Consider the following 13364-nt stretch of genomic DNA (forward strand, 5'->3'; position numbering starts at 1 on the left):
TCCGGTGCTCACGGCTCTAAGCTGTGAGTCCACAGCACTTTGACCTGTTCCAGTTGAAGAAGGTGGTCTCTGGAAGTGCTACCCAGCTCGCCTAGCCCAGTCGGGGTTGATGTGCATGAGTCCAGTTGGTGACACTGGCTCAAGGGCGATGCTGACAATCACCTCCTCTATGGGTGCTGCTAAGTGCCCCCTGCCTTCAAGCTCTTTGCTCTCCTACTTTTAAGGCTTGCCGGGTTCTGGGAGATGGTGGGTCTGGAGTGCTTTCTAATGACAACATGTCAGTCAGCCTGCTGCTCCAGCTTTGCCTGCTCCTCTCCCATAATTTCCTAACTTTCCCCCTCATCTGCCTCTGAGCTGCTACCTCCCTCAAACCCCTGTTGTAAATCTATACTGTCTTCCTCTTTCTCTTCCCTGGAAGGGTCAGGATGGGAAGGCCGTCTCCACCACTACTCCTCTGCCCGGTCCCTGACAGGTGGCCTCTTGCTCAGAAATGGCTCACTAAGGCTTGATTGATCCATTTGTGCATAATTCATAACTTGATAGGTTCAGCCCTCAACGACTCCTTTAACCAATGCAGTGACTGTTTGCACTGAAAAGTGTTGTCTTTACAAAGTGAATATGGGAACGTAAGTGAGTTCTGGTAGATCAGACTCTGGCATCCTGCTTCCTACAGTGGCGACTCTGGGAAATCCAGAAATAAGCCATGAAGAAGTTTCCCCCTCCCTAGCAATTGATACTCAGAGTTATCTTGTCTCTGAACCTGCAGGTTTTATATAGCTATTAGGACTAATAGCCATGACCTGAGTAATTTTACACGCATGTGTAAAATGGCTCTTTGTAGTGTTTTTAATGTGATTTTAATTGCAGCTTGCATTGTATTAGCAGTAAACATTCTGGCGTGGTTGTTAGAATGGTGCCTTCTGGTGATAAATAGAGGAATTCTGACTCAAATCATCATATTCACCCGTTGATGGTTCCTGCAGAACTGAAGCCATTGCAGCTCATACACCATAGACAGAGTTTTCTTATTATCGGAAGCTACCTCAAACACAAACGGCCGGATTCAACTAAATTGTTGTGCTAGCACAATATTGACTCCAAGAGAAGAGGGGAAATGGTTCCACCTGACAAGCAGAAATCCTTGAGCTGATAATAATAATAATAATAATAATAATAATAATAATAATTTATTTATACCCCACCCATCTGGCTGGGTCTCCCTAGCCACCCTGGGCGGCTTCCAACAAAGTATTAAAATACAGTGGTCTGTTAAACATTAAAAGCTTCCCTAAGCAGGGCTGCCTTCAGATGTCTTCTAAAAGTCGGGTAGTTGTTCTTCTCTTTGACATCTGGTGGGAGGGCATTCCACAGGGCAGGTGCCACTACCGAGAAGGCCCTCTGCCTGGTGGAAGTGTTCTACCCAGAGGTTTCCAAATGCCTCACTTCACATAGTGACATATGAGTCACCAAGTTTAAAGTCATCAGCAGAGCTGGAATTAAGTGAGGTGGATCTGTGGTACCCAACCTTTTGTGCTGTTGTTGTCATCCTGGAAGTTCTGTTGATCCTGAACAACACACGACAAGGTGAAAAGACTGGTTCTCTGCTGAACGCAGAGTCGTGACGCAGTATGTGTGGTGTGTCTTCCTTTTGTGGCGCCTTGTGCTACTCTTTGTCTTGCTTTGTGCTATGGTGCTGCAGGAGAACAGCAGCTAGAGGAATTTCATAACATAAATGAGGGTTTTTAAGAACCCATATGGTACACACGTAGGAGGCTGTCGGGAAATTTGAAACAGAAAAGTTTTATAAACCCCTTAGAAACTCCACGAAGGTTATGTAGATCCCTGACAAGTTTATCTGGTATCCTTTGATTTTGTATCCTATCAGTATGTACATCGGAACAAATGTCACAAGAAATATGGGGAGGAATCTGAAAGAGGAATGTTGGCTTTCAGCAGCCCCAGGGCATTTACTCAGGTGATGTCTCATGCCCTGATGCTAAAAAAAGTCGATATGTTGAGGCATCGGTATAGTTGCACGTGGGTTGCTGTCAGGGAAAACATGTCTACTCTGTATTGGTGCTTATATATCAAGATTCATGACGTTAGTTTGGCTGGGAATGGCATGCTGAAGTACTTGTTATCATCACTCAGATCAAGTAACTGAACCACAACTATTAATGGGACTGACACAGAAGTGGGATATCTGATCCTAATAAATCTCCAAGAGATTTTTATTTTATTTTTTTATTTCCAGAAGCTCCCGATATAAACACTCATGTACAGGCAATGTAGTATTTGCAGATGCAAATTTCTATATATTATGACCTGTTAAGTGCAATTGAACTGAAGCCACAGAACAGTTCAGTTTTGGCACCCGATTTAACCTGATGGGATGATAAAGGCTGGGAGGTGGAGGCAACTTCATGAAATGTTCATTATAGTGCTTCTGGCAGTGGGAAGAAAATCAAAGGGTTTTATTAGGTGAATAAAGAAAGAAAAAAGAAGGTTGAGTATCAGAAACATTGCCAGGTTCATCCTGGTGGTGTATAAAGAAGGAATTCAGTGAAGTCAGGTGTTCATAAAAACTCCAAGTTAATTTTGGAACGAATTTCAAATTGCTACTAAAAGCACGATATTTATGCCTAATGACGCCTTCGTGTCTAATTCCTGCCTTTTTCAGCACATATTTCTTTCAAACAATCTCATCCAAGTATCAGGTCAGACTAAGGCATTCTGGATAGGAAACGGTGTCAACAGAGTTAACTTGGCTGCTCAGAGAACACATTGCCCCAGCAAGAATTTTAGGCAAATATTATGTTCTGGAAGCAGCAGCCAGAGACCTTATAGAAAGGAGATACTGTTGAGCGTGGTACAACACCCGTTCGCCTTGAAAGCAACCTGTTCCACGGTGCTGCCAAATAAAGTGTGACCTGGCTGATTGAGGGAAAGTGGTAATTGAAAGCAAATATTTTGCAGGGTTAGAGCAAGGAGCCAAACAGCAGCTGAGTTGGGGAACCTGTGTCTTTGGACTGAACCACTTCAGACCATGGAAGTGAATGTGCCAATGTTAAAATAATCTCTGCACACAGTAAACAAAATGTCAGGAAATAGGTTTCTAGCCCATTCTTTTCCCTGACATGCTATTTTTCTATGCACAAGGATGTGGTTTCTGTTTTGTTGGGGGGTTGATTCTGCCATGAGAGCCCCCACCTGAAGTCTGAAGTGGTATTCTCAGACATAGATTTGCCACTTCAACTGCAGTTGGGAAGAGATAGGCCTAAATGTAATACTCAAACACAGAGGTAAAATGGAAAACTCCTCAAACCCTTTGGATTAAAGTGTGATTGCAGATTATCTTTCATAACCCTGTTGTAATATTATCTTATTTGAAACACCTCCATGCCTATGAGCCATAAACCTCAAGGGGCTTCATGGAAACAATAGGGAAGTTTTTCGGTTGATTGATAAAGGGTTGTTGTTTAGTTGTTTAGTCGTGTCCGACTCTTCGTGACCCCATGGACCAGAGCACGCCAGGCACTCCTGTCTTCCACTGCCTCCCGCAGTTTGGTCAGACTCATGCTGGTAGCTTCGAGAACACTGTCCAACCATCTGTTCCTCTGTCGTCCCCTTCTCCTTGTGCCCTCCATCTTTCCCAACATCAGGGTCTTTTCCAGGGAGTCTTCTCTTCTCATGAGGTGGCCAAAGTATTGGAGCCTCAGCTTCAGGATCTGTCCTTCCAATGAGCACTCAGGGCTGGTTTCCTTAAGAATGGAGAGGTTTGATCTTCTTGCAGTCCATGGGACTCTCAAGAGGTGGCAATAATGTCTTGAGCAAGGGAAAAGGTGCGCAGACAGAGCGGTACACTCTGTTGTGGATGGATCTCATTTTCCCCGGTGGCACAGGACCCAGGGTGGCTGAGAGGTGGCTGTCACAGATACAGCCCATAATCATTTAATATTTGGCAGCCATAACAGTTGGTAGTGGATCCTGGGTAATCAGATGCTGGGGGTCAGGTGGGTGGAAAGGCAACAGGGGCTATTTTACTAGACAACATTTGGTTAACATTTCTGAAAACTGAATGCAGATCACAGTCGACTTGGGACCGATCCTGAGAGGCAGTTCTTAATTTCTGACCTTCTGCTTTTTTCTGTGAGCAGTATATTCATAAAAGCTTCCTCTAGATGTCACTGTAGCATTGTAGACTACGGAGAAGTTGTACCAGGCAGGGTGTAGCACATACTCAGAACTCCCGTGAATGTGCCAACATAGTTTTGTGGTAGCAAATCATACCGGTTTGTTTCAGCACCGTTGTTTTCTAATGCATCTCAGTGATCAGCACATAACAGATTAAAATCAGATAACAAGACTATGCTTGGCAAACTGAAGAAAGCTAATGATAAACTCTGAACTTCTTTCCCGTTGGCTATTAATTTCAGTGATATATGTTTCACTTGTAAAATAAACCCTCAGAGTGGCTTAGCTAAGTGGTTGTAATATGCAGAATGTTCATGGTAGGGATGGAGGAGAAATTTAGTTAAGTTCACAAATTATCAAATTCACACTTTCCTAAGAAATATGAGAACGGAAACACATTCATCCTTCAAAATTCGCATTTATCTGAATTTTTCGGCACAGTTCTCCAACCAGATAAAGTTTACAACAATGCATATATTAGGTTAAAGTGTGCATAAATATGACTACATTAACAAAAGTAACACAAGATGCATTACATTAGGACAAATTGTTTGCAAAAATGTGTGTATTAATTAATCATAGCCACATACAAAATGCTGAAGAATTTTAAAGAGGATTTTTTAAAATCACAAATTGCTGCAGAAATTTGGAGAAATTAATATTAGGAAATGAGAAGCAGAGAACCAAAATTGACATATCCTTCCTTCCCTAATTCATGGATATTCTAACTGTTGAGGACCAAGGGGCAGTTATAGATTTTTAAGTCAATGCTCCTGTTGTAAAGTATGAGGAAATTGTTTGTAGAAATGGGGAAGAGAAGCAAGGGGATTGTGAAGACACGGAGAAGGAGAGGCAGAGAATCAAAACGACAAGAAAGATGAATAAGGATGGAATAACAACAACAACCACAATTTATTATTTCTACCCTGTCCATCTGATTGGGTTTCCCCAGCCACTCTGGGTGGCTTTCAACAGAACTTTAAAAACAGAATAAAACTTCAAACATTATAAACTTCCCTAAAGAAGGCTGCCTTCAGATGTCTTCTAAAAGTCAGATAGTTGTTTATTTCTTTGACATCTTTGACTACCAAGAAGGCCCTCTGCCTGGTTCCCTGTAACTTCGTTTCTCGCAGCGAGGGAACCACCATACATTGTTTTGAAACAATAAGCTATCTAGCATTAACTCTCTGAGCAGTGAAGACCTTTAACAATGGTATTTTATGCAAATAGCCTACTTCAAAGTTTGCACAGAATTCAGTTCAACTCCATTTATAACGGCTGGTCATCACTGAATACTAAAAAGTACGAGTTTAAAATGTACAGCTAGCAATTGGGAGGGGAGAATCATTGGCCAGTCTGATAATAAAAACAAATAAGCAGATAACTGGTCCCAAAACAGCTTCTTCTTACTTTTCTTTATTATTATTATTATTATTATTATATGAATTTATTTCTGATTTGTGTCTATGTGTGTGTAGTCTTGGAGCAAAAATGGCAACATTACATATCGCGTAATTGCCCAATTTGGAAAGAAGGCACCAAATTCCAGAGGCTTTCCCATAGCAGACATTCCTTTGAGAATTTCAGACAAAAATCTTTGTCTGGGCAAAATCTATGGTAAGAACCTTGACCACACTTAAACCACAAATGGCCAGCTCATGGGAGCTTTTGCATACCTTCCCATCAAATAAGCCAATGTTATTGTTTGGAAGTGCAGGACGACAGCTGCCTTCCCTAAAGTCTGTTCAAATAGGCATGTTCCAGTTGCAGGTAGTGGCCACGGGAAGTAATTAGAGGTGTTGCCAGAGTTGGATTTGATTAGAAGTTGTGGAATAATACGTGGCTTACAGAAGAGAAGGTGCAGTTTTGCAAAGGAAGTGTATTACGAATTAAAGGTCTAATGTGTTTGCTTGCTCCTTTCCCCCTAGGAAAGATCATATCTAGCCGGAAAGGGAACAAAATTGATAAAGAAGAAGAAACCACCAGATTCGTCAGGTTAGTTTTTGTCTTCTAAACATAATGACAATACCTTTCTATGCCTAGCCTTGTGCCCTAGAGAAGAGGGACTAGACTTGTCAAAGGGGAAAGCGGCTTTAGCACTGCAGGGCATTCTGAGGTGAAATTTCTCAACCTTGGCCTCTTGCCCATGGGACCTGTGCCAAGTCTACACCTCTAGACTAGCTTGTTTTATTCTTATAATCCTACACTTATTCCTGTAAATACAGTGGTACCTCGGGTTACAAACGCTTCGGGTTACAAACTCTGCTAACCCGGAAGTAGTACCACAGGTTGCAAACTTTGCCCCAGGAGGAGAATGGAAATCGCATGCTGGCGCGTGGTGGCAGCAGGAGGCCCCCTTAGCAAAAGCACGCCTCAGGTTAAGAACGGTTTCGGGTTAAGAACGGACCTCCGGAATGAATTAAGTTTATAACCCGAGGTACCACTGTATGTCAGCCATGTTACTTACCAATTAAAACATGGGTAGGCAAACTAAGGCCCAGGGCCTGGATCCGGCCCAATTGCCTTCTAAATCTGGCCCGCGGATGGTCTGGGAATCAGCATGTTTTTACATGAGTAGAATGTGTCCTTTTATTTAAAATGCATCTCTGGGTTATTTGTGGGGCATAGGAATTTGTTCATTCACCCCCCCCCAAAATATATATAAATATAATCCCCCCCCCAAGGTCTGAGGCACAGTGGACTGGCCCCCTGCGAAAAAAGTTTGCTGCCCCCTGAATTAGAAGATTTCTCAAACAGAAATATTTCAGACCAAACTATACATACTGCAAACTATACTTGTTGACTCAACTTGCAGGATTTTTTGAGGTGTTGTTTTGTTCTTTTGTTCCAGTACATGGAATATCTTGGGTTACCTTTTGTATCAGGGTAGAATAAAGGGAGGAAAGAGGGAGAAACAAAAGACTTCCCCCAAAAACAACTGAAATGCTGCCATCAATACATGTTCTTCTTTCATTCAAATGGCTGCTGTTTTCTGTTTGGTTCCAGAGGAATCTGATGGGAGCCCAGAATCGTTTTCCCACACAGAAAAGGTCCATAAACTCAACAAGGAGAATACTGAGAAGGCAAGTGCTCTTTTTGTTCAGAGAAGTTCCCTTAAACCTCTTACTCATGAGTCAAAGGAGAAGGCAGAGGACAGCCATAGCAAAAATTGGAAAGGCTCGCTCCCGAAGACAACAGGGAAAAAACTGGCAGAAGCGAAGGCCGTTTGTAAAAAACCGAGTAGTGACGATACAAAGAGTGATGCTTTGGGAGTTGTAAAAAAGCATCAGAGGTCTGAAGAAAGCCCAGAGAAAGCAGGAAAAGATGTTGAAGGAACAGATACTAGCAGAGATGAAGAAACAGAAGTACCAGAAACTACATCCCCAGGTGAAGATACAGCAGAAGATCTCAGCAGTCCATCAAAAAGCCAGAATCAAGATGTCAGGTAGGTTTTATATGATAATTCCTCAAATATCATGCAGTTACCTATTAAACATTATTGCATGCATGAAGAGTGGGGCTTGGTGTGATTTATGCAAAGGTCACATACAACACTGAATTTGCATTTTAAAAATCTGTCATGCTTGGCAAAACAGATGAACATATTGGTTTGGAGATGGCGAAATGACAGAGCTCCACTAGCAACCAATAAGGACTGAAGTGTTGCTTTGTTTTATTTATTGTTAGTATAACATACAAACATAGTACTATTACAAATAAAAGCACAGCGGTGCCCCGCAAGACGAATGCCTCGCAAGACGGAAAACCCGCTAGACGAAAGGGTTTTCCGTTTTGGAGGTGCTTCGCAAAACGAATTTCCTATGGGCTTGCTTCACAAGACGAAAATGTATTGCGAGTTCCTGCGGGGTTTTTTTCCTTCCCCCCCTTTTTCTAAGCCGCTAAGCTGCTTATCTGCTTATCCGCTAAGCCGATAAGCCGCTAAAAGCCGCTAAAAGCTGCTAATAGCCGCTAATAGCGCTAATAGCGCTAATCCGCTAAGCCGTCAATGGGCTTGCTTCGCAAGACGAAAAAACTGCTAGACGAAGAGACTCGCAGAATGGATTAATTTCGTCTTGCGAGGCACCACTGCATAGGAAAATACCATTTTAAAATGTTGACAATGTGAGTTTTTACAACTGGTAATGATAGTTACTGATTGTTCCAATACACAATCTCCCCGTTGAAAATTAATATTTGAATATTCTTCCCTTGCCTATCTAGTGATGTTTAATATCTCTGTATCCAAAATATATAGACCTTAGTATGTGCATTCTTTGTGATGTGCTCTGGTCTGGTCTGAAGTTTGCAGAGATCAATAAAGTATAAAATGGTGACAACACCAGCTTCTTTTTGTGCAGTTACTTTATTGTATGCATTTTGTTTACCATATGCATATTGTTTAGGCATGAAACGCAAACACTAAAAAAAGTAACGAGCTCCTTACATTGTTTTGTTTTAACCTATATTTTTGCTTCATTCCAACTCCACTCTCACGATGCCATTAGAATAATCTGTATCCCTCATCCTGTAGGCATAAGGTCAGTGAAAAGGCCTCATTCCCTCCAAAAGATGAGCAGAATGGCAGCAGTAAGCGTCGTGTGAATGACTTTGGTCTTACCAAAGAGGAGAGCAAAAAGAGCAGGGTAGATGCAGCGAATGCTAAGGATGGACAGGAACCCAAAGGAGAGACGAAGCTGAAAGAGGCACAGCCTGCCTTGCCTGGGAAAACAAATGGATCTGATTCCACACCCAGGAAGACTGAAGATAAGCAAGAAGCTTCAATAGGAGACAGTATTACAATTGGTACAACCTGGCTTAAAAAAACAACTTAGATATGCATGGATGATGCCAAGCAAAATGGAGTGTACCTTGCATCTTTAATTAACTTCCCAGGAGTTAATAGAGCTTGCATGAAACTTCAGGGGTGTTATTTTGTTAATTCACACCAGCTGACAATCCGTTTTGAGAATGGGGAAGTTCAAAAGCTTTCTGTGGAGTCTATTCTGAAGCCCCATGGCGACTTGTTCATTGGGGGTTGTTGCTGTTTTGTACCAACTAACAGGGCTTGAGGCTTTTGCAAAATGTGAGTCTTCTTTTTGTTTTTTTATTTTGTGAAGTTAAGGCACAGTCCTCAGGAAGTTCACAAGATTCTTTTTTTACAGGAAAAATTCGTCATGGGGTGAGAAACCCTTGCAATACTACCCTTTATTTAATTCTTTTTAAAACTGGTGATGTAAGAATCCACGGAAAGCCACTGGAAAGATATCACCTTGTTGTTGTATCTTTATACCCACAAGGCTCTTTTGAATTATTCACAGAGAACTTGATAGCTGCCCAGCTTACTCAAAGATGGTCCCATGACTTGGATTCCAGATTCCTGATAAATCCAGTTCTTAGGAGCCTCTTAACGCAAACTGAAAAGATTATACTTTCTGGGGCAAATGGAAATGCTTTCATGTGTTGTTATTCACACAAATGGCTTTTAGAAAGTACCGTATTTTTCGCTCTATAGGACGCACCGGACCATAGGACACAACTTGTTTTAGAGGGGGAGAACAAGAAAAAATAAATCTCCCCCTCTCTGCTCAGCGCCCCTTCAGTGAAGCGGCAGGAGAAACGGAGCCCCTTCCATTTCTGCTCCCGCTTGGCTGAAGGGGCGCTGCGCAGCTCTCCCTCTCTGCTGAAGCCAGGAGAGTCTTGCTCTCCTGGCTTCAGCAAAAGGAACCTGAAGCCTCCGGAGCGCAGCGGGAACTCGCGCTGAGCTCTGAAGGCTTCAGGCAGCTATCCCTGAAGCCTGGAGAGCAAGATGGGTTGGTGCGCACTGACCCCTCTCGCTCTCCAGGCTTCAGTGAAAGCAACGCGAAGCCTCCGGAGCGCGGAGGGAGCACTCCCTCTGCGCTTCTGAGGATTCACGTTCCTATTGCTGAAGCCAAGGAGCCTGCATTTGCTCCATAGGACGCACACACATTTCCCCTTAATTTTTGGAAGAGGAAAAGTGAGTCCTATAGAGCGAAAAATACGGTACCTGACTTACAAAAACAGGCCCAGGACTTACCTCCCTAAACTCACAAGGTGGGTTGATGTGGTGGCTGTTTGTAGCTTTAACCAAATGAAGAGGTAGCCTCCGATTTCCACACCATAAGCCTTGTGTTTATATATCACCACCCCCTCATTCTTCCCTAGAATTCAAGTACAGAGGTGAGAATTTTGAAATACAAAATATACTCTGGTGCATGTCCGGAGTGAAGTTCGGTGTTGATTGTAGTCAACGAACCTCACCATCAGGCCTTGCTGTAGAAGGGGGAATTAATATTTTGTAAAACAAAGTGCATGTGTACTGAACATTGTAACACTGCTTGTTGCGTGGAAATGGTAGATAATGAGCATAATAAGTCAATTTTTTCATATCGTGTGAGGATTTCACATGCATTTCTTATCATTTGTAGAGTATATCTCACCACCGGCGGCTCCCTTTGATCATCGGATTGTCTCAGCTAAAAGAGCAGGGATCAATAGCTATTACCATGTCCACAAGGGTGAAGTTTTGGGAGGGTAAGTACAACTGAAGGTATTGTTAGCAGAATGAAGAATCTCTTCAAGTTGTTGAATATCACACTGCAGTGGATGGCTTTATGGTAGATTAGGCAATAGGGGTAACTAAAGTAAAACAACACGGACAACCATTTAAAGTGGTGTGGAAGATCAGTAACAAAGGCAATGTAACATATTGATAGTTTTAAATGTTAGGTTATATAACATATTATTTTTCCATTTGGTATAATTAGCCATGTTTTCAATATATAGGTTAAAAGCTGAGGTAATATCCAACTGAGTCATATTCAGAATGGCCCCACTGAAATGAATGCACTAAGTCCATTGATTTTTATACTCTGAGTATAGCTAACATTGAATATCACTCTGTATATCAATTGACTCAAAGCTTAGTGGGGACAGTGTCAACTTTCAAGGTTCACAACCATTCTTACCTGATCTCCAATTCTGTCCATCATTCCTTACAGGAATCATTCTCAGGGTAACTCCCACATTATTTTCCTCCTTCAGACTTACATTGGCGTGCCTTTCTTAAGTATATTTTCTCTTAATTTGAGGAGGTTTGACAGAAATAGCCAGGAGTCCAGCAGGATTGGTGGGGCAGTACCTCACAATAAGGGACAGTTGCTAGACCAGGCTTCCTCAAACTTGGCCCTCCAGATGTTTTGAGACTACAATTCCCATCATCCCTGACCACTGGTCCTGCTAGCTAGGGATCATGGGAGTTGTAGGCCAAAAACATCTGGAGGGCCGAGGTTGAGGAAGCCTGTGCTAGACACTGTTCTGCCTCAAATAATGAGATTCTAGTGAGGATAGAAAACTTGAATACTCATATCTCAAAGGAAGCGCAATGGGTCTTGGATCCAGCAACATTTCCCTCTCTTCCTTTCTTTAGTGGACGATTTGGCCAGGTGCATAGATGTGAAGAAAAATCAACGGGTCTCAAATTAGCCGCCAAAATTATAAAAGCAAGAGCTGCCAAGGAAAAGGTAAGGGCAACTGGAGTGCAGGCCTACAGCAGAGCCTTGCCCAAGAGGTTTTGTTATGCAGATTACTTTCCCACTTCCAAGTGGCAGCTTCTGTTCTACTGATTCCCATATACCTTGGTTTATTACACTCCTGTTTGTACAACTTGTGAACACAGCTGTGGAACAGTTATTTCTTCTTCCACTTGCATTGCCTTTTGAATCCCAGCTCACTCGTGTCCACAGCCCATAATGAGATCTCCCTGTAAATCCATGGTTATAAATAAGCCGTATTATTTAATTTCTTTAATTTCTTTTATTGTATTTAATTTTTCTGCCACTGAGCCATAGTCTTGGCCTCTCTTTCCATTACACCAAGTTCAGGAGGGATTTATCTGTCCTATCCCAGACACCAGGATTTCCCCACCTCTCACACTATTACAATATCCTTACCATTTCTAGGCATGAGCTACTTTCTCCTGTCCCCCCCCCCCCATTAGCTTAAAGCTATTTCCACTAGACAACATTTACAATATATTTTTGCTATTAATAGGGAGATACCCCGTCCGATTGTCCTACAAACCTAGGAACATTTTGAATGAAATGTCAACAGCAGGAAGGAGCGATAGCCAGTGTGGTGTAGTGGTTAAGAGTGGTAGTCTTGCAATCTGGGGAACCGGGTTCACGTCTCGGCTCCTCCACATGCAGCTGCTGGGTGACCTTGGGCCAGTCACACTTCTTTGAAGTCTCTCAGCCCCACTCACCTCACAGAGTGTTTGTTGTGGTGGAGGAAGGGAAAGGAGATTGTTAGCCGCTTGGAGACTCCTTAGGGTAGTGATAAAGCGGGATATCAAATCCAAACTCTTCTTCTTCGCATCTATAGCAGCGAGGTCAAGCAACAAGTGTGCATTCAATTTCTACCATATTTATCATCATATTTAGCACAATTCTTGCATTCTTCACAGGACGAAGTAAAGAATGAGATCAATGTGATGAACCAGTTGAACCACGTGAACCTCATTCAGCTGTATGATGCTTTTGAATCAAAAAACGACATTGTTCTCGTCATGGAATAGTATGTTGAATGTTTCTTCTGTTTCTTTTTCTTGGGCTTTCGGTTATGTCCACACATGTGCATACACACACACAGAGTAAACGGGCCTTTTATGTCTGAGCCTTATTTTCACGTGGGTTGGTTGTTTTATTTTATTTTATTTATCTCAGTATAAAACTTTATTTAGAATTCGACAATAACAAAGAAACTCCCCCCCCCAAGTTGGGTTGGTTGTTTTAACTGTAGTCGCTGTGAGAGGGAAGGGTTGAACCTCTCTCTGTGCATACAGTGGTACCTTGGTTCTCAAACTTAATCCGTTCCAGACTTTTAAAAACAACCCCTAAAACAGCAATTCAACATGAATTTTACTAACGAGACCATTGATCCATAAAATGAAAGCAATAATCAATGTACTGTGCTATAAAATAAATAAGACAGTATTGTAGATGTTAATTTAAAAAAATAAATAATAATTCTTACCTGCACTGATGTTTGGAAGGGGGGCTTTTATCCATTTCCGCAGTCACACAATCAATCAGTAGCTGAACTGGGTTCCCACACAGTCAAAAAAACAATTTAACCAAAAAAGCCTCAAAAAC

At 42.2% G+C, this 13364-nt stretch overlaps 1 protein-coding gene across 2 annotated transcripts in view; it reads left to right on the forward strand.

The window, feature by feature from the left end:
* Window positions 1-13364, forward strand: part of MYLK4 (myosin light chain kinase family member 4) — a 95044-nt gene that overhangs the window by 67240 nt on the left and 14440 nt on the right. For both annotated transcript variants that reach the window (XM_079984969.1, XM_079984968.1), the window contains 6 exons: window positions 6123-6189; window positions 7201-7639; window positions 8726-8997; window positions 10641-10746; window positions 11642-11735; window positions 12677-12786. In XM_079984969.1, coding sequence (XP_079841095.1) covers window positions 6123-6189; window positions 7201-7639; window positions 8726-8997; window positions 10641-10746; window positions 11642-11735; window positions 12677-12786 — 1088 coding nt within the window. The remainder of the gene's footprint in view (window positions 1-6122; window positions 6190-7200; window positions 7640-8725; window positions 8998-10640; window positions 10747-11641; window positions 11736-12676; window positions 12787-13364) is intronic.

Source organism: Podarcis cretensis (genome assembly GCF_951804945.1).
Source record: "Podarcis cretensis genome assembly, chromosome: 7".
Classification (NCBI taxonomy): domain Eukaryota; kingdom Metazoa; phylum Chordata; class Lepidosauria; order Squamata; family Lacertidae; genus Podarcis; species Podarcis cretensis.